Source organism: Rhodnius prolixus, unplaced genomic scaffold (genome assembly GCF_049639745.1).
Source record: "Rhodnius prolixus isolate KJV_2025 unplaced genomic scaffold, Rpr scaffold_5, whole genome shotgun sequence".
NCBI lineage: Eukaryota > Metazoa > Arthropoda > Insecta > Hemiptera > Reduviidae > Rhodnius > Rhodnius prolixus.
In genome coordinates this window covers 24824507-24847213 of record NW_027411624.1, presented here as the reverse complement: position 1 = coordinate 24847213, position 22707 = coordinate 24824507, and the positions used below count along the sequence as shown (strand labels likewise).

General features: G+C 32.6%; 1 protein-coding gene across 7 annotated transcripts in view; it reads right to left on the bottom strand.

Annotated features, from left to right (window-relative positions):
• The window catches only part of PH4alphaEFB (prolyl 4-hydroxylase subunit alpha-1), a 118408-nt gene that overhangs the window by 25353 nt on the left and 70348 nt on the right, over window positions 1-22707 (bottom strand). For all 7 annotated transcript variants that reach the window (XM_074137568.1, XM_074137571.1, XM_074137574.1 and 4 more), the window contains 2 exons: window positions 10588-10780; window positions 8117-8268 (listed from right to left, as the gene is read on the bottom strand). In XM_074137568.1, the coding sequence (XP_073993669.1) occupies window positions 8117-8268; window positions 10588-10778 (343 nt within the window). In that variant the 5' untranslated portion in view covers window positions 10779-10780. The remainder of the gene's footprint in view (window positions 1-8116; window positions 8269-10587; window positions 10781-22707) is intronic.

The following is a 22707-nucleotide window of genomic DNA, read 5'->3' as shown; positions in this document are numbered from 1 at the left end:
TTCCCACGAGAACTTTTGAAAAAATTTGCAAATGTGTAAAAACATATAATTTAGTTGAGTATTTATTGACTTCAATAACAGTAAAAATCTTTTTAATTTGCTTACAGTAAATCTATTAAATAATTAATATCCAATAATAGTCAACGGACCCGGCAATAACAGAAAAAGAGACATGTTCTATGATACAAGATTGACATGTTAATCAGTAGACTAAAAATAGACTCCGTCATATACGTGAAAAAAAAGCTCCAGAATGTGGGTGGATTATAATTTCTTCTGTTTTTTTTTTTTGTATTTTGTTATCGTTTAAACCCTAGGAGGGACAGGGCTAGCATTATAAAAGCACCAGAAGACCAGTAGATGGTATCAATTTGCCAGCAGCAGGAAGATGACAACATCGCTGGTAGCAGTCCTCATGGCCACAGTCTTGTTCGAGCTGGCACATTCTTGTACACCATGTTTCGGTGAAAACTGTAACGACAATTTACCAAGATATTGTGTATACGGTAATTACACAAACAGCTGCGGCCGTCTGGAATGTAAAAAAGGACCCGGTGAAAGGTGTAGAGGCTACTGGTTAATGGAGCGACAACGAAGTTGCGCTGATGGCACAAGCTGCAAGTGTGGCCTATGTGCAGGGTGTACTGGGTGGCCAGTAAAATGTTGGGAAAATGCAAATCCTCTTTGCAAATAAATACCATCCGAGCGTATATCTTCACTTTTTGAGACTTTAAAGTTTTAAAGAAATATTGAAATAAATATATTTTTTACTGGCAATTCCTTCATACTTATTTATTACATCCCTTTTGGTCTAAAATAAAGTTTTACAAACAATCTTATCTTTAAACAAGTCTCCTTTTCCACTCTACGTTAGTTTTAGTGGAAATTTCCCAACATCTTTGAGGTTTTCATAAAATAAGATAATAAAAAATAAATTATTGCACAATCCAATGTATTCATAAATTGGCAACTGTACTGTCAACGTCATTCTCCGAAAGTCCTAGCTAAGAATCTCTAGGAAAAATGATAGAGCTCTTACGAGAAATAAGCATTATGGGAGTTGTTTTTCTTTTTCTTTTCAGCTAAGGGTTTTAAACAGTCAAAATTATATTGAAGGCAACCGGCAAAAATGTGTTAGCAAAAAATGGAATTGCAACAAAAATACAACTCAATTCTGGTGGTAACAGGTCTTAAAAGTATACATGCCTATTTTTCTAAAATAATGAACACTCAAAAACGATTAAAAATCTTTAGGGAAGCGCAATTACATTGTGCAGCACCCTAAATTTCATTATAGAAAAACCATGGCGAGCATATTTAACTTATTTATTATCTACTTTGGATTTTTATGTAAATGGGAAACATTAATTTTTTCATTATTTTTTTTTAGAGGACACTCTAAAAATCAAAATGTTAAATTATCAAATCATTTATTGAGGAGAACTCAAACTTAATACCCTCAACAATAAATGAAGTTTTTTTAATTAGTAACAATTGAAATTTTATTTAAATATTTCATTATTATAAGTTATTGCCCCTGAACTGTTGTGATTAAAATGCTGAAAATTACAGAAATTTTTAATAACATCTGTAACAAATTTAAAAAATGTGAACGAATTTTTCGGATTAGCTCAAGTTTTTCTACTCAGAAGGAAGAATTAAAAACTTCTCAAAATGGGATCGCGGAAGAATACGCGGGATTCGATCTTGAGGTCCCCCATTCACAAAGCCACGCTTTTGACCACTTTCGCCCCAGTTGACGCGTTCTACAAAAATAAATAAATACGGCTATACTTAATACTTCTATCCTGGTGAAACTAATTTAAGAAGACATAATTCAGGGACTCAAATTAAATATTTAGAGCAAAGGCATTCAGGGATTCTTGTAATGATGCTATCCTTTCAGCAAGGGAGGCTTCTATTTGGCTGGTACATGTAAGGCACAAGTATCACTTGGCAAAACAATTGGTCATCAAAAACAAACATTAAAACAGTCACTAGAGCTTAGAAGTTTTTTTTTGGTGGCGTAACTCCCGGGAACAATAGTCGTACTTTGTCTGAAGATTGGCTACATTCAGTTAAGCATTGTTTTTTATGGCAAAGAGAATTCTCCAACCAGTAGAGCACGTAAAGCACTTCTAAATGTTCAAAATTTTACGAGAGTGCTCAGTAGATGGATTTATTGAACTGAATTCAATATTCCGGATACTCTAAGAAGAAGGAGTCTTGTTAATGACCAAAAACTCATTGTGTTATTGAGTGATAAATTTGTTATGAAAAATTAATTTATTGAAAATGTAGATAATAATATACAGAAATTGAGTGAATTATTTAAGAATGAGTGAATCCTTGTTAAAATATAGTTTTGAGTAAGAAAGTGATTTTCTTGTGTAGAGTAAACGATATGTAAGGGTTGAATATGAGGTTAAACCTGGCAAGTTCCGTCCAATGGTACATTGGCAATGGAAAAACAAAAAAACCCTTGGATACATTGCTTTTAAAAAAAACTGTAAAGTTCGGTTTTATAAATAAGTAGAAGAGACATTCTGGATTTTAATAATCCATTTTATATCTTTAGAGTACTCTAAAAATGAGTTATGAATCACAGACACTGCTTCTACATAATATAATTAATGCAATTATACAGAATAAATATAAAATTTGTTAGTATTTTTGAAGAGTCCAGTTTTAATAATTAAATCTATCAATAGGAAAACTGCTGAGTCAGTCACTCGTTTGTAAACAATATAATTTTCTTTGTGAACTTATTTCTTAAATTTAATTATTAATGCGGAATTTCTTTTGAAATGAAATAATTTATTTATAATGCTGCTGAATAAGTAAATATTTAGATCTAATGAGTCGCTGTTATAAGTATTCAAAGACCAATTCACAGGTAGTTCCCCCTCTACGTATATATATATATATATTTTTATTCAGATGTTGTAAACATATTTCTAAGAAAGTTGAATTAAAATTCAAGTTTTAAGTAGCTGAGATCTAGTAATCATTAGTATTCAGGAAGTTGCTGTCTTGGATGGTTTTTACCTTTAATAAGAAGCAATGATATTTCAGAACCTGACTGTAATACTTAGCTGTTAGAAAATAACTTTTAAAAAAATCACAAATTTGCTTAATAAACATTAAAATATTATTTCAGTTACAGTAATACAACAGTGTTGCATCTAAGTCATTGATGTTATTAATAAACTTTAAGAATAAATCCACATCTACTAATTAGTTCACTAATTTGGTTCGCTATCAGTTCTTCTGATATTACTAGGAACTGGTATTGAAGGGTATTTGCAACAACTACGTTGTTTTGCATATACATTTGACCAAATTTCCTTGAGAATAAAAGGACTGATTATGTGAACAGTAAGATTCTTTTGAAGGATTTTCGCAAATTAAAAAAAAAAATGAAGTTGAACGAACAATACATTAAAAGGGAAAATTATTAATTTCATTGCAAAATTCTCTTTGCCCATTCCACGCACTAAATAACTCGCGGTAACTTTGATTTTTTTTACTATTGTTCCAAATCTTTGTAATTATAGATGTTTTTCTTCAATTTTCTTATTGTCTGCCACTTAAAAGATCTCGATTCTTCTTTCCGATGAAGCTTCTAATTGATGAAGAGGACTTGCACCCTTACTATGACAAGTCTTAAGGAGTATTATAACACCCATTCCAGATTAATTAACTTTCATTGATATTAAATAAATTGAATTGAGAATTTTAAATCACAGCATCAGCGGTTTCTGTTTTCAGGACTAATCAGCATTGCTTTTCTTGAACATCTCTTCTAAATGCCTTTTTTTAATTGCAAGATTTCTGTGAACTGTCACTGCATTCCAATATCCATGCCATCAATATGAAACTAATTTTCTTAAATCGGATTAAATGTTTAGCATTTTATCTTTTAACATCGAGTCAAACTGAAAAAAAGTATATGATCTGAACTAAATTTGTTTTATATCCTTCAAGTACAGATGGACATAATCATTTTTTTTTTAATTAGGTTTACAACACTGTGCTGAAAAAAAAAAATAGTCTGTACAAAAGTATTTAAACAAATATTTTTTTATATTGTTTTTCTTATAACAGCAGCTGAAATTTGTTCCAATTTCATCTTAAAAACATAAATAAATAAAAATAATATATATACTTATAAATGTCACTCAAAAGCACTAAACATTTAAACATACAACAGTGCTTCGAGATCACAAAGCATTTCGAAAATTCATTGCTCATGAAATGATTAAAGATGCATTGGTTTAAGAACTGGTCACCCTTGTTATTCGTTTCCCTGCAATTTTACAGATTCTCTACGCACTTAGTAAGCTAGGGTAATTTCCATTTCTTTTTCACTTCATAAATAGGGTATTTGAACTCTGCTGCATGTGTGAGCGTATTTTCTGTAAAGTGCTTACTATTGAGCTCATGTGGTTTATAACAGTACCCTTTTTATAATGATCTAATACTACTAGATCTCCAGTGATTGTTTAAGGTGAGAAGCTAGCAACTCTCTTTAAATTACCACCTTTTTCAAATCATTAATGTAGGTACCAACATCAGAGATGGTAGGGTATATAATGTGTTAGTAGTAACGTTTCGTGTTAAACTGAAAACACAAAATTTATGTAGAAAACATAAATCATACTGAAAAAAATTATATCGTTCATACTCCAATAGTGAGTTTTTTGTATTAATCAACAAGTAAAACCTAGTATACAATCTTAAGCTAAAAATTGTTTGTATTTACAATGGCCTTTCTTTAGCCACTTCTTCATAAGTTTACTGACAGCTTGGGAATCTACGTTGTCTGTATCATTTCCAAGAATTCAAAAACATTCTTCACTCGTCTCTAATTGACGAAAAACATCCTATGTACAGCTTTTTATCAATCCTGGAAAATAGTAATTGTTAAAAAATCTTCATTGTTAAAAAATCAATGCATGCATGCTGTGATTTAACTGCAGGCGAAAAGAATCCAAGAAAAAAAAACATTCCACCATTTGCAAGAATAGAAACCAATCATTTGCTCTCCATACCTAGTTTTTTGCAATCTTATCAATGGTTTAAATGGTGAAACAATCATAAGCCTCATTTGGCTTGTAATATTTCAATTCTTAAATATAAACCCAATTACTTTGTAAAGAATAAAAATTCATTTCAACATCTTTGTCAAAGCTCGAATTCATTTTATATTTAATTAATTTCGCCTTGCATTTCATTCTGAAAGCAGTTTTTGCAATGCTACCAACATGAAGACATGACGTGCCCTAATATATTAATCCTTATAGGAGTTACGACTATCCCTATTTATTTAAAGCATGTCTTATTTATGTATTTTTTTTTTTGAGGTTATACATTACTTGCTCATACATATTTTTCATTTTAAATCATTCTTCTGTTTTGTTACAGGATTGCCTTAAATGACATCAAACTCCAGTTGAACAACCTAGTTCTAGGGTGCAAAGCTCTTGGTTGCCTTTCGAAAAAAAAGTATTTCTACATTTAATAGACTAGTTATTTATTACGGAATCAACACTGGTAACTTTTCAATTTATCAGCAGCAGGGTAAAGTCAAAAATCAACAACACTAATAAAAGGTGTCTCTCATTTGAATTAATTTTTTATTTCAAGTTTGCCATTGTTTGAAAAATATGTTGCTTCATTTTAATCAGGATGTAATGCATATTGGATACAAACTAGCAAATAGATTAAGAATTAAGTTAAAGACAATTCCTAATTGTTACAAAAAAATGTAATACACATATACGAGAGTCGTTTGAAAAGTCCGTGCAAAGTCAGAGAGATAGCACCACTGGCGCGTATCGAGGTTATGTTTAGTTAGTAGCATCTCTTGGAAGAACACACACCAAGTTTCAGCCAGATCGGTCTATTTCTTTGTGTTTGGCATTCGTTTGAATCGAGGAAGTCGAGTGATTTTCAAAAAATGGACGAAAAAGAATTTCGTGTGTTGATTAAACACTACTTTATGAAAGGCAAAACGCCTCAGGAGACTAAAGAGAAGCTTGATAAACATTATGGTGACTCTGCACCTTCGATTAGAACAGTTTATAAGTGGTTTCGAAACTTTCGGAGTGGCCATATAGGCACAAGTGACGCTGAACGTTCTGGACGCCCTGTTGAGGTTACTACTCCAGAAATCATTGATAAAATCCATGATATGGTGATGGATGACAGAAGAGTGAAGGTGCGTGAGATTGCTAGTGCTGTGGGCATCTGGAATGAACGGGTACATAATATTTTGCATCAACATTTGGACACGACAAAGCTATCCGCAAGTTGGGTGCCGCGATTGCTCACGCTTGACCAAAAACGAAATCGTGTGAAGTGTTGCAAGGACGGTTTGCAGCTGTTCCAGAAGAATCCGCAGGACTTTAAGCGTCGTTTCGTCACTGTGGATGAAACATGGATACATCACTACACTCCTGAGACCAAAGAACAATCTAAACAATGGGTTACCAAGGGGGAATCTGCGCCAAAAAAAGGCGAAGACCGTTCCTTCGGCCGGAAAGATTATGGCGACTGTCTTTTGGGATTCGCAAGGAATAATCCTCATCGACTATCTGGAAAAGGGTAAAACTATTACAGGTGCATATTATTCATCGTTATTGGACCGTTTGAAAACCGAGCTGCAAGAAAAACGCCCACGATTGGCCCACAAAAAAGTCCTTTTCCATCACGACATCGCACCAGCTCACACCTCAGCAGTTGTGGTCGCAAAATTAATGGAAATAGGGTTCCAACTCGTTTCACATCCCCCCTATTCTCCAGACTTGGCTCCCTCGGACTACTATTTGTTCCCCAATATGAAGAAATGGCTGGCGGCAAAAAATTTTTATTCAAACGAGGAGGTGATTGCAGAAACGAATGGCTATTTTTCAGACTTGGACAAATCCTATTATTCGGAAGGGATCAACAAACTAGAGCAGCGTTGGGCGAAGTGAATAAGCCTAAAAGGAGACTATGTTGAAAAATAAATAAGGTTTACCCCAAAAAATTAAGTAGTTTTTATTTTTGCACGGACTTTTCAAACGACCCTCGTATTCCTAATTACCTATCAAAAATGTGGTAAGATCTGCAATGCAGTTGGAATTGATATCGAATATTTGTATCAAATTGATAAAAAAATCTGTTTTTAAGATTATGGATGAACTGTGATGATCAACAACATAAAAATATATGAGTGCTACAGCGAATAAAATCAATGACGCTATTATTTACTGATATTACTTTCAAGAGTAAGCTACTTACTTCTTCGGCGCTGACAGAAACTCCTTTCAGCAGTCTTCCCTCATAATAAATTGCTATGGTGTTCAACTAAGCCGATCTCGACTCCATTGTAAAAAGTTGCTTTATTTTTTCAATATATGTTTTCGAATAGTCTAAGATATTGAATCCTGGTAGTAAATGTCCATACGAAACTTGTATTTTTACTAGAAATACATTTTGTTTATATAATGCATTAATTCACTTTTTACCCGTTTCTTTTCGCTTTAGCAGACGACAAGTGGACGGACATTACTGCTCCAATATTCTGATTATTCCAATCCTCTCAATCTCAATTACGACATAAGCTGTTAGGACTGATTAAGAAATAACGAATTTCGAATGGATAAGAAACTTAACAATTACAACTTGCAATCTATTCATGATTTAGATATATTCATCGGATTTTAACACACCTTTTTTATGAATTTTATCAAGTATCATCATCACCTTTTTAAAAAATAATTATTATTTATTAAAATTTAAAGCTCAGAAGCACAAATTATTGTTTCTTATGACTGAAAGATTTAGATTTAAATAAATAATCTAATTCCTATCTTATTCAGAACTATAAAAAAGCTTTCTGCGCCATCAGTGCATCTAGCGTTTTACACTTCCTCGGCTGTCAGAGAAACTTAGAGCCTTAGAAGAATTAATGAACGCTTAAATTCCAATTTAGGAAGGAATAGTTGTAAGAACTGGAGATAAGACCTGGCAATCGAATCCAAGAAGTACTGCCTCCTAGAAATCTTACAAGCTCCTTGCCCAGAATGAGTTTGGTGGTCGAATTGATAATTTATTAAGAGAAACTGACCTTTAGATACTTGATCATCCATTAGATTCTCAGTGCTCTTCCAATCGGAGGTGAGCCTTTTGACTAGAAGATAGGCATTAATTGGGTTCGAAAGATATTCACTAACATCCCCACTAGCCAGCTGATGCTCTTTTCGATATTCTTCAGCTCTCCTGTAAAAAAGATATTTTTATTATAATGTTTGATATTTTTTCTTAATCAATGTTTTGATTACGTGACATTCTCTTTTATTTAATTTATACATGCAAGGGTTGCATTTTGCTCTAATATCTGTGAGATGTTGCTTACCGGCCCTAATTCGGGTATTTACATGTTTTTTTGATGAAGAACTACAAAATTGCGAGGTTTTTCACTTGTAAATGCACTTACTAATCATTTTCGGCAACTTTTTTCTCGAAACCTATTAAATCTGGGTCGTTACAAAACAAATACAGTGATAAAGGAGGGTTTGCCCAATAATTTAAAGAAAATTTGGGAATTTTATCTTTTATAGAAAAAGAGATAAAAATTGTCAAAGTTGGGTGTTTTTCAACGTTACGCTTTTTCGTGCAGTTTTTGACGATCAACCCTTATACGAGGGTCGTTTGAAAAGTCCGTGCAAAGTCAGAGAGATAGCACCACTGGCGCGTATCGAGGTTATGTTTAGTTAGTAGCATCTCTTGGAAGAACACACACCAAGTTTCAGCCAGATCGGTCTATTTCTTTGTGTTTGGCATTCGTTTGAATCGAGGAAGTCGAGTGATTTTCAAAAAATGGACGAAAAAGAATTTCGTGTGTTGATTAAACACTACTTTATGAAAGGCAAAACGCCTCGGGAGACTAAAGAGAAGCTTGATAAACATTATGGTGACTCTGCACCTTCGATTAGAACAGTTTATAAGTGGTTTCAAAATTTTCGGAGTGGCCATATGGGCACAAGTGACGCTGAACGTTCTGGACGCCCTGTTGAGGTTACTACTCCAGAAATCATTGATAAAATCCATGATATGACAGAAGAGTGAAGGTGCGTGAGATTGCTAGTGCTGTGAGCATCTCGAATGAACGGGTACATAATATTTTGCATCAACATTTGGACATGACAAAGCTATCCGCAAGATGGGTGCCGCGATTGCTCACGCTTGACCAAAAACGAAATCGTGTGAAGTGTTGCAAGGACGGTTTGCAGCTGTTCCAGAAGAATCCGCAGGACTTTAAGCGTCGTTTCGTCACTGTGGATGAAACATGGATACATCACTACACTCCTGAGACCAAAGAACAATCTAAACAATGGGTTACCAAGGGAGAATCTGCGCCAAAAAAGGCGAAGACCCTTCCTTCGGCCGGAAAGATTATGGCGACTGTCTTTTGGGATTCGCAAGGAATAATCCTCATCGACTATCTGGAAAAGGGTAAAACTATTACAGGTGCATATTATTCATCGTTATTGGACCGTTTGAAAACCGAGCTGCAAGAAAAACGCCCACGATTGACCCACAAAAAAGTCCTTTTCCATCACGACATCGCACCAGCTCACACCTCAGCAGTTGTGGTCGCAAAATTAATGGAAATAGGGTTCCAACTCGTTTCACATCCCCCTATTCACCAGACTTGGCTCCCTCGGACTACTATTTGTTACCCAATATGAAGAAATGGCTGGCGGGAAAAAGATTTTATTCAAACGAGGAGGTGATTGCAGAAACGAATGGCTATTTTTCAGACTTGGACAAATCCTATTATTCGGAAGGGATCAACAAACTAGAGCAGCGTTGGACGAAGTGTATAAGCCTAAAAGGAGACTATGTTGAAAAATAAAAAAGGTTTACCCCAAAAAATTAAGTAGTTTTTATTTTTGCACGGACTTTTCAAACGACCCTCGTACAACTGTCCTACCTGTTTTACCAAAGACGTATTAAGTTGGAAAATGCTTGACACAGGAAGGTCAGATGAAAAAATTCACGTAGTAAACTATCTTTTGTTAATAGAATACAAAAGTTAAGACAAAATAATTTTCTTTAACATAAAACTATTTTCAAAATAATCACCATTAAACCAACAGAAATGTTGTAGTTAGTGAAACTCAAAACAACATTACTGAACTTGAATATATTATGATAACTTAATCTAAATAACATCCAATAGGAATACATAAAAGGTAATTATTATTAACTTTTTTTTTCTTTTCAGGTAAACTTTTTAACATTACGTTTTCCATAATGTCGGATAAACTCATTTCTTAAAATAAATATCAAATAAACAAAGATATTTAAGATATTTATATAAAAATAATTTTCTTTAATGTAATAGTGTTTTTTTTTTAAATGAAAAAATGAACATTGTTTGTTTGAAACTTATTAAGAATAAGTAAACAAAAAATATAATAAAATTAAGAGTCTGGAGATTGAAAAAGTTTTTTTTGTTATTTCATAAAAAGATATACCAATCTGAATAATATACCAATCTGTAAGATATACCAATAATAAAAAGAGTATTACCTTTTTAACAGATTTAGCCTTGATTCTTGCTGTACAATATATGATTCTAAAGTTTGTAAAAATACTGTTTCCGTATCCAATAATTCCTCCAGATCGGCCAAAGCTGTATACAACTCGGCGAAGCAGTTCTGCATACATGAACACACCAGCAAACTTGCCAGCCACGCAGGTAGAAATCCACTCCGCCTCATTCCTAACAAAATAAAAAAAAATTGTTAAAGCATTTAACTAAACAGGTTGAATGAGCACTAAATAATTTGAAAGAATTATTTCATGTGCTCAGTCACAGTTTTCTATTACCAATAACATGATTTGAGACACCAACTTTTCTGGTTTTCTGGCCAGATGCCAGGTGTTTTTTTTTAAACTGTAACGTCCACCAGAACATCAAATGATGATTCAATTATTATTTGTAGTTTTATGTTTTAGTTATTTTTAAGAAAACATGTTAGTACACAAAATTTTGCTAAAATAAATTAATTGATTCATGAAAAAGAGCAAATTATGCATCAGTAAGTGAAAATCGGTTTCTTCGGGAATAGTAAAGTTGTGGCCCACAGCATGGAGGTTTTAAGTAATGAACTCAGGTTACGATAAGTAATTTGGAATTAATTGGATGCATTGAATACAACCCCTTTATCTCATTTTTCTTTACTTGCCAAACATTTCGGCACGGATGTGTGCTCACACAAGTGGTGATTTGATGCGATGTGTTTCATGAAAGGAATATGTAGTAAACACATACGTACATAAAGGTTATTCTAAGTTGAGGTTACAATCAGTTGACTTTAATAGACGTAATTTTGAATAGGTTTCGATAATATGGCTATGTATTTTGTTTATCATTAAGACTGTCCTGTTCCCGTTATTATCATCCCTGATCTACTTCTTTTCTTTTTGTTCTTTACTATAGCCAAAATCCTAGAATTGTTGGTGTTCAGAGTTGATGCTAAAGCTGTATTTTCCTTACTACATTTATAAATATACATATGTATGTATTCATGTCAATTCTCTTGTGTGTTTCAACCTTATCCTCAAATGCTGTGGTCTATCATGTTCATTGTTATGCAGTTGTAACAGTTAGTCTTGTATATTAAACAATTTCCCATGGAATTCAAACATATTAAACTTTTAGTGTCAAATAGTTCGAAAATGTCACTGAGAACTGATAGCTGAAAAAAAAAACTGTTAAAATTATAAAACAATGTAACCATAGACAAGAAAATCTGTGCTTCGTAAATTACAATGAGCGAGGTATATAAATAAAATTACAGCATTAAAAGATACATAAAATATAATAACTTGATATCATTACAAACACTCTAGATACATAAATCGTTGGTTGGATCGTGTAACAAAGAATCTCCGCAGGTGTTCCAAGGATGGGGCATCATAATACGGGTTTTGGTCCCCAGAGTGATAGCGAGATAATCCTAGTCGTTGTAGTAAGCAATCCAGACTATCTCGGCGGTAATAGTTTATTACACTTACTGCGATCTAATGTTTATGTAATTTACATAATCCTAATGCTCGAATGGTCTCTTTTAAATATATTTATTGTTTTATTTTTCGATTTACAATAAAATTATAAGAGACACACAATTTTAACTCACATTCCGTAAAAACTTAATTTAAACATTGCTCGATTACTTCTCACCTGAGTAAGAGAATGTTTTTTTTTAATTCATTGCCAGTTTTGCCATTTCCTATCTAGCCCCGCTCAATATAATATGGAGTTCGATTTGTCATTTGGGTAAGGCTGCGTCACAGAGCTTGTGAAAGTTTAGAATACTAAGAGTATGTCTATGAGGTATTTCGCGTCCAAGGGAGAGCCCGTCATACATAAATACTTCTACAGGTAATCATGGTCCGTAGCAAGACTAAAATTACCCATATAGTCCTTCCATGCTATGTTTGCAGGGATCTTGGTAATATAACTGCCTAAGACCTTCCGCTGGCTTTCCCTTTTATTTCGTTTCATACTATTACTTCGTTTTTAGACTTAAGCTTAACTGTAAGCATGACGATAAGTAACTGCGTAAAGAACTACATTATTTTCTACCTTTGCTAGTTTATCAAAACTCGAGTTGCCAGGGATGTCGCAGTAATTTGGTATCTTTCACTGATACAATACGAGTACGAGGTGTGGCTATTAAATAACGAGACTATTGCTGTAAAACATTTTATTTTAAATTTATACATATTTAGTTATTATCACCTTCAATATACACCCCTCCCCTATCCCTACAACGCTCCATGCGAATTTACCATTGTTCAAAACAGTACTGGAAGTCTTTTTCTGTGAGCTCCTGCATGACGCGTGCCGCTTTTTCTTTCACAGCTTCAACGGACTGAAATCGTGATCCTTTTAATGCAGATTTGACTTTGGGGAACCAGATGAAAGTCACTTGGGGGCCAGGTCAGGCGGATGGTCTAAAACTGGGATGTTGTACTTGGCTAGAAACGTCTTGACAAACAAAACAGTGTGAGCCGGCGAGTTATCTTGTTAGAGAACTCATGACTTGTTCTTCGACAAATCGGGTCGTTTTTTTCCTTACTCTTTCACGGAGTTGAGCAAGCACCTCACGGTAGTAATGTTGAGTAATTATAATCGATATTTTCATCCGTTTTGGACGTGGAAGGGTGATCCGGGCGGTCTTCATCTCCGACGTCTTCTCGGAAACGCTTGAATCACTCAAAAACTCGCGCACGTGATTAATGCTCAACGCCATAAACTTCTTTTAATAAAAGATAAGTTTCAGTGGCGGTTTCACCAAGTTTCATGTGAAATTTCACTACAATTCGTTGCTCTACTACAATGTGTAGTATCATGTTTTCGGCAAAACGAAACTTATACCTCTTACACAAACGACGGTTCTGATCAGACAGATTTCTCTACAAACACGTGAGACGCTGAAATCGAAAGAGAAGGCTTTACGCTGCACAGTTGTCAGTCGTTAGGATTTGGTGTATACATGGTTCTTCTGTAGCAGCATCAGTCTCGTTATTTAATAGCCACACCTCGTATGTCCCAGCCCATTTTTAACACAATGCTAATTAATATTTTAGTGCTGGATCTGGAAATAAGTTCACACTCAACCGCTAACGGGAAAGTAAATGTCTTTTTGACGCCTGCGAGTCAATGAAGAACACATCCTTACGTTTCGCGGTGCCTAGATTTTCAAGTCTCATTACTGCCTCTCTAAAGCTTTCACGTCAGTTTCAAAATTCGTAGCCTCTCAAGCCGTCAAGAGAAGGAAGAAGCTGCAAATTATTTACTATTCTAGAAGTTCTCAACACCCTTCACAAACAGGCATCAGTCTTCTCAACTTCTATCTAACAATCTCGTTTTTTATATCTTTATTTTACTTTTTGTTACCGATTATGTTTGTCAAATATAGGTGAATTACTATTTCATTTATCACATTTTGATCAAGATTTTTTGATTTGATTATTCCAGAACATAGTTAAATCAAAAGATCCCATAAATTATTTCTTCGAAGACAAGTCTTCTATTACAATCGATTATTTTTATTTAATTATTTTTTAAAAGCGTCAAAATCCTATGAGTAAAAAGCAAGCACTCTCTTTAAGAATATCGAAGGTAAATCCAGTATAACTGTCCTACAAGAACATCAAATTTAAAAATTGCCTATAATTGCACTAATTAGTAAAGACAAAGACGTGAACAACCAAGTGTATAATTTAACGAATATAAGCACCTAGTATAGAATGTGTAGAAGTGGTATATTGAAAAGCGATGGAATTCAATCAATGAAGCGAAGCCTAAAACATCTTCAATCTATAATGAAATTCCTAAAAACCTACACCTTGTAGAAGATGATAATGACGTAAGCATTTTAATGGTATTTTAAGCTTTGGCAGAGGTCAAATAAAATAAAATAAAACTCCTAAAGGAAAGGGAAGGGTGGGGACGCCACCGACACTCAGAATATCTTAAATGATTGAGACAAATACAATAACAAATATATTTGGTATATTTACAATTTTAAACTCATATTCAAAACGGATCATGATCCAAATACATAAAACTGAATTAATTAGACTTACAGGTTTTCTGACTTAATTGGGCTGACAAGTTTTCTGACTTAATTACACTGTCAGGTTTTCTGACTTAATTAAACCGACAGGTTTTCTGACTTAATTAGACTTATTATAACACTCACAAATTGATTTATCACAAGACGACTAATGTACATCGTTCAACCGGGCGGCTAAAGGGTTGTCCAGTTCTTGGCGAAAACAGTTCCAGCCAGACCGACGCTAAAAACCTGGCAATGGCGGACACACAGACATAATCAGTTGGCACCCCTACTCTCTTGAGATGCCCAAGGGCAACTGGACTTCTGCCTTGCACTGGTCACCATCCCCACCACGTCCAAACAACCAATGCTGCCAACGGACAATTGTCGCTCAAAGAAAATTCTGGTCAAGGGGGGCCGCAACTCCTTGTGAGGATCCAACAACATATATCCCGGCGAACAAGACTTACCTAGCGGTTAGCACTTAACTACCCATTCGAGACACATTCCTCCGTTAAGTAGTAGTGCCTCACTACTGAAAAATCAGCGTGCTCTCTGAAATGGCTGACGTTCAATTATGAATATTGCAACTAAATTGCCAAACAATATAAATACCACAAACATTCTACATACAATGGATAGATACAGCCAAATGGAAAAATTTAAAAACACCGTAACTCACTTCTTGTGAGTTGGATAATTCAGTTGATTCAAAAGCAAGCCTTCATTAAATTGTAGTTTTCAACCTACCACATCATTTAAGGTCTCTGTTAGTTCGTGACCTACGCGAGACTGTCTGTTATTACAATAAGACTTCTTTTCCGTAGACGTCAAGTCAACATAATAATGCTTAATTGTATTCAGTAATAATGACTGTAAATGTCAAATAAAATAAAATAAAAAATTATATTTTAAATCACATTTTTCGGATTTCATTTAAAATAGGGGTGATAGAATCGCTAACTAACTGTGTTATACTTGACAAGCTTTAGCCATTTTTTTTCTAAAACGTTTGATAGAAACTATTTTATTTAGTGGACATTTATTTCAAGATATTTTATCAATGACTGGTCAGACAGCTTGCTACAATCTTATTTATTTTAGTAAAGTTTTGCCACAGACTAGCTTGCAAAAATATAATAATTACAAATTACGAGCAGAAGGATTGGTTTTTGAAACGGCTTAGCGAGGCCAAAAATACGCTAAGGCCCACTTGCTCTACACAAACCGGATTTACTAATCTTTGAAGATCCTAAACCGAAAAAAAATAAATACAAAAAAAATAAGTGTGCCTTTGACGGAAAAAAAAAAAATCATTTAAATTCAGTTTTTATTTTGTTTTTAAACTAAACATTCCAATGAAATAAAATAAAAAAATTCTACAATCCTGGGAAATTTATAGCCAACTAATGAAAGTGGCTAATACCAATAACTTAGGTAACAAAATAAATAACATCTTAGAGACGTCTAATATTATAAGCTGCGCCACTTAAATCCGATATTTACACTTAAAAAAATTCTCTTATTTTTTTTTTTTTTGTACAATGTACATTTTGCTGTCGTTTTAATGTACAGAAAAAAAAAAAAAAAAACCTGGCGATAGAATTTTTTTAATAATTTACTGAGTATTAAGTTGAATATACCAATCTTCTGGTTGAAACCGGTTACCATAGGGACATCTTGTTCAGTTTGAAGAAAATATAATGATTTTCTCCTTTATTTAAGAAAGGAATATTTTTTTAGTTAGTAAATTTTAAACTTTCTTTTGTATTGAAAGATTTTAAAATATAATAGTCATTATGGGGTAGTGTCAGATATTAGAGAGCACATACTTACAGAACCTTATTCAATTTGATTTTGTCAGTAGATGCTAGTTTGATTTTCCCTTTTTTTAAGATTTTCTTCAAAAATAGCTTTTTAAAATTTTCTACAAAACTTAGATCTATAACAAAGGAAAAAAAGATTATTTGTCAATTTCAGTATACTTTTTATTTTTTTGCCAAGCTAACGACCTAGGGCAGGGGTCGGCAACCTATTTTAAGTAGAGAGCCATTTCTCCTTAAATAATTTTAATAAATCTGTTACCAAGAGTCGCAAGGATGATAGTGTAAAAACCTTTGCAGTTCATTTGTAATCACAAATTATAATTATTTTATGATATTCAATAACATTTTTCTGCAACCATGTAGGAATGTTCTCATTACTCAATTAAAATCAGCTGTGTAATGCCCAACTTCCCTCACTAGTGGGGAAAAATTCCCATTAGTGTCACTTTCCTCATTAGTGAGTGAAAAAACTTTATTGTGCTTCCTTGATATAAGAAGTTTTATTATTAAATATTTTCTGTAAAACTTTAATAAACTTATTTAACATAACTAAATAATTAAAAAACGAATATTAAAAAAATAAAATAAAAATTGAAAGGAATATAGAAATAAAAATAATATTTTAATAAATAATTAAAATATTTTTAATTATAACAGTTAAAAAGGTTATAGTGTTACCTTATAGAAATTTAAAATGGATTCTAGTGATTCCTGTTTAGTTTTTTTTTTAGTTAATAACCCTAATGGTTGCAGAAAAAATATAATATTTAACTCGAGTGTAAAGTATTTTCCGCACTTGTTAAATAAATAACTATTAAATGTTTTTCACACCTTGCAAAGTAAATAAACGAATAAATAATAACGAATGAAAAGGCGGCAGTCTTACAATATAAAAATGAAGTACTTTATTTTGATATTGAATAATTCCATTCAATTTCGAACCTATCACTTTAAAATTATTTTTGAAAAAATACCTTTAATAAATGGAATTTTCATTCGTTTCAATAAAATTAAACTATTCAATATACGATATTTTGGGCAGGCTGAAGAGCCACACAATTTGGATAAAAGAGCCGCGGGTTGCCGACCCCTGGTCTAGGGTCATTTTCAAGGGGTTTTACATATTGAAAATTAGAATTTGTTTAAAATGGATAACATTAAAGATTGTGTGTCTTCTGTCCTGACTTATAAATCTTACCTGTACTGTCCAGAATAAATCCTGAAAAATGAGCTATCCCTAGGTGAAATGCTTGGCAAAAAGAAAAAAAATCAAATCAAATTGTTTTACATTGGCAATCATCTTTCTTCCCTTTTGTAATAATGAATACGTCACCAAAAAAAGATGTACAAAGCTCTGTATCTTTTAGTTCAACAATTTGTCAAAGCAAATAATTTTAGGGCAGTTTTAGGAAGCAAACTGTATAAGCAAATCATCTTTGCCACAAAATGCAGTTACAAACTCAGTTGTAAGTCTTATTTCTTAAAAGAATGAAAATTTATCGTCGATTAATAAATAAATAAAGAATTAAAAAATTAAATATCAGATAATTTACATAAAAGCAGAAGAATGTTCTGCCTTAAAACAACAAATCCTGAACAAAGCAGCACACTTTCTCTTGAAATAAAATGAAAGATAAAGAATTAACAAAACAAAATCAAAAGGACTTTATTTATTTATTTATTTTTGTATTCTTTTCAATAAACTTTAGAGTGCATCTTTATATTTAAGGTGGATACTTGATAACGAATTAGTTTTCAGTATTTACATTACAATTTTACTAAGAATCCTCTTGTCACCCTATTTCAAGATACCTCCACATTTTATTTATTAGCCCATAGTAATAATAAATATAAAGGAGGCTACAGGAATGTGAAAGTGGTCTCTGGTTTCTATCTAGTCAACCACAAAGAAAGCAGAAGATAAACATTTAAGGTTATAGAACAGCAAGAACTTATTTATTTTATTTCATACTGTTGCTTCACTGAGGTCGTTGTCACATTTACTAGTTAGAGAAAGAAAATCACAAGAAATATTGTTTAGAGGTCTTTGGCTACTTGTTTAGCAGGTTATACTTCTTTGTCTTCTTCTATTAAAAAAAGAAAAATCACCAAAAAAAAACAGAAAAAATGAAGCAGGAAAAAATGTCCAAGAGACTGAAGAGACTGAACAATTCTTGGCCCTCGGTGCATCTCATAGACAGCTAATTCGTACTCCCCCTTTCTTTCTCATCTCATAAATTTTTTTTTAATTAGACTGTTATTTTTTCTCATTAATTATAGCTTCGGTTACACTTAGGGTTGCCAATTCAATAAAGTTTCAAAAAAAGACACCCTAAAAAAATTAAGTACATTCAGGGCCGTCGACAGGATTTTTGGGGCCCGGGAATATACAGAGTGTTCAGCATAAGACTACCGTTACTTCGGGAGGTGATTCTGGGCATCATTTGCAACAAAAAATTTTATATAGCTATGACACGATTCGGCTCTGTTTTATAGATATTTTTAATTTTGTTTTTTTAAAGGTATTACTCCTTTTTAGAAACATTTTTCTACATTTCTCAAACTATTAAAGCTAAAGCAATTTCAATAAGCTCATTAGAAAAAACATTAAATTTCCTTTTAAATAAGCTAATTTATATTCCAAAATAATAATATCAAGTATTTCACTTTGTGGCCTAAACAAGAAATAGCAAGTTTCTGAATTTTTCCAAAAACGTTGACTTCATTTTTCTCAAAAATATTATATAAGTTTAAAACGTGCACTATTCATGAAAAACATCTACATACAAACACCTTTCGAAAGGTATGCCATGAACAGTGGTTATTTGAAAAATTGATGCATCGTTACATCAATAACCTGTTGACCTATTCAGTTCAGTTAGAACAGAAAAACAACATGCCAAATGAAGTCTCGGAAGTTAGAACTTAAATCAAAAATACAATAACATAAATTAGATTTGTGTGAATAATATCTGAAAAAAAGTGTCCTTTCCTAATTTAAGAAAGGACAAGGACAACCAGGTGTTAAAAAAGGACTGTCCTTTCCAAAAAAAAAAGGCAGTTGGCAACCCTAGTTATACTACAATTGCAGCCCAAAGATACTCAAAACCACTATTGTCATTGCTGGTACTTTTCATAAACATGGAATGCAACATGGGGAATCTCCAGCAATAATGGATCCAAATCCACAGTGATGAGAATTAAGAATACTAATAATTTGCAGAAAATCTGATTTAAAGAGTAAATTGATTCATCAGAAATATGACAGAATAGCATCAAGAGAGAAGGTAAAAATGTATTCGTATTTGTCTGTATTTAACCATTGAAACTGTTGAAGTGACTTTGAATTTGTTTTTATCGACGAGTATTATTTTAAGTAGAAATCGATTTCAACCTTCAGACAACAATGGTAAATACATTTTACGAATACATAAATAAACGTAGGTTATCATAATTCAATGAAAGTAGGTATTAGAAATGTTCCTGTTCAACTCAATGATTGGTTATTAAATAAGCAACAGTAATTACATTTTTAAAAAAAATGCATGTTCTTTTACAATAAAAAGGCAATTTTTATAAAAATTATTAGTATAGTATTGGTTTTGTAACATGTAATTTTAATTGACAGCCCTCCCTACTGAAGTTTTATACTAAAGAAGGATTAACTAATTGTGCAATGAAATTCCAACATCCTCCAATTAATTAAAAAAGAATCTCAGGCCCTGTAACTGTGAATGCCATTGTCCAGATCTGTTATCAACCAACGCATCATATTCCTTAAATTATTGCTTAACTTCTTGAGAAATGATGTGTAATCAATCCTGAAGGACATATAATAAATATAAAATCTTAATTGTTTTTAATTTACTTTTAACATACTAAAAATATTGCAACAGACTATTAAGATGGTAGCATCTTTAGACCGGCTGTTAGTACACAATACTTATCGAGGAATAATTAAGAATTTTAATATTTATAATAAATTTAAAATATTCTAATTTTATTCATGTATAATGTTCGTAGTTCTTCTGATTGTACCCACATCTCTCTTCTTTTTTTTTAGCTTGATGTAGAACTGTAGTAGTTCAAATCGTTGTCATCGTTATTTCTTTCAGAAACTTAACTAGGAAACTAGTGCTCGCAGAGGGAAGCGACTAGAAAACAAACTTCACTATAAATTAATATTAGTAAAAAATTATAAAAAAGTAAACAGTACATTCAGTAAAAATGTTTTTAAGAAATGATCTATTAAATTGTAAGTACGAAAAAGTGAAGCTGTTATGAAAACTACCAGTTAGAAGTAACACTTTTCCATATGAGGAACTTATCAACCAGGAAATCCACAACTTTTTGCAAATGTCGGATATTTCTATTATTGTTGAAGCAAAACAAAGGACAATACTATAAATTATTGATTAGTTTCACTGATTACATTATTGGAGTTTGAACTTAATAAGGAAATGATTGGGCGAGATTGATTCGGAAATGACTTCACATTAGTGCATATTCAACTACACAACTCCTACCCTTGTACAGTTTTTGTTAAATAAATGTTCATAAGGTTATAAAGTTTATTTGTTTGTATAATATGATTTTTAACTAAAATTTCTCCTTTTTGTTGCTTTATTTGAATTAGATAACTTAAAGCTGTTAATTAAATATGAATGATCTGCATTTTATAAACTTACTTTTTCGCAATTACATTTCATAAAAGATATAGAATTATACTCATTAAATATACTGACTAAATCGCTAAGACATTTTATAAACTAGGCATTAGATATTCATCCGGAAATATACAACATCAGTGATAAAATCCTAACTTATAAAATATATAATAAATATCAGATTTAATCAAAATCAAATCAGCAGCGATCACCAAATGTGTAAATATGTGAGCTTGAGTATGTATACACAAGGGTGTGAGTTTTTCGCTCTGATGTTGTTACTGAATGTACTTCTATGTAAGAATAATTTACAAAACATTTCCCCGCTAATCCAAAAAGATAAAAAGAATCTATAATCAGATTCTCCACTCCAGACCTTACGGCTCTTGCAAGAAAAACTGATTTCTTGAAGGCTTGTAGATAAAAATAGATATCCTCTGCCAAACGAAAGAGTATATATTTTTACATCAAAGAAGAAATCAGGACCTCGAATCTCTATATAAATTAATTTAATGTGTCATGTAGGTAAATTATTAACATATTAGACTAATAAATTTAAAATATAATCAACTTTCATGTGTCCATACTGAGAATTATTACAAAAGTGCATAAAGATGCTTGAGGGACATTAGAGTAAAGTATCTTCCAATGAAAGTTTTCGAAATTTTCCCGAGCATTATTTGGAGTCCACTGGGTGCCGCAAAGCCAACTGCGTTTCAATCTTCTTGGAAGTTGTCTGGGATAGAGCTAGTAAATTATATCTGAAAAAGACAGTTAAGGCGGAGGAAGAATAATTGGCAATAACTGCAACAGCAACTGATTAATTGGAATACAGAAAGATTTCTTTCTAGATTTGTATGCAAGGTGATGTTTATATAGGTTGGTGATTTAGTGAAGGATTTTTTATAGGAAAGATTGGATGCGATAACAGTCGCAATGTTTAGTTGAAATCTAAAACTCGCATCCGAGAAGTTAAATGACTGAGTTCTAAATTAGTCTTTTGATGTTTATGGAATTTCGAGTACCTGATAAGTAGTTTCGAGATAAATTACTTTAATGAAAATGTATAAAAAAGAAAAAGGAATTCTAGAAGTTGAGAACCATGGCAGTAATTATTCTATCCTAACATTTTTAATTCGAATATATGCTTTAGTAAATTACTTTATTAGTTAAAGATAGAACGTGAAATTTCATAATTTCTATAATAATTTTATTTCATTCCTTCTCTTCCTTAGTCAACTTACTCGCAGTTTTATCTGCTTACATATAAAATAGATATGTAAAGCATATGCGAGCGGCTTCTTCTGTAAATGAGGTTCTATATATTCAGCTGGTGTGCACGGCAAGTAAAAGGGCCTTTCTACCATCCACAAACGAAATGTATAAAACTGAAGTGTGTGTGTGTGTGTGGATAAAGACGAAAATTCCTCCCGAAATGATACTACCTAGGTAGGTAGCTGTGCTGAAAGTCTAACAATTTTCAGTACTCACTACATTCCTGGGCGCTTATACTCTGGAAAAAATAAAAATCCTCAGAGAAGTTGCAATCGGTTCTTGACTCTTGCCTACACTCCACTGCCTTCA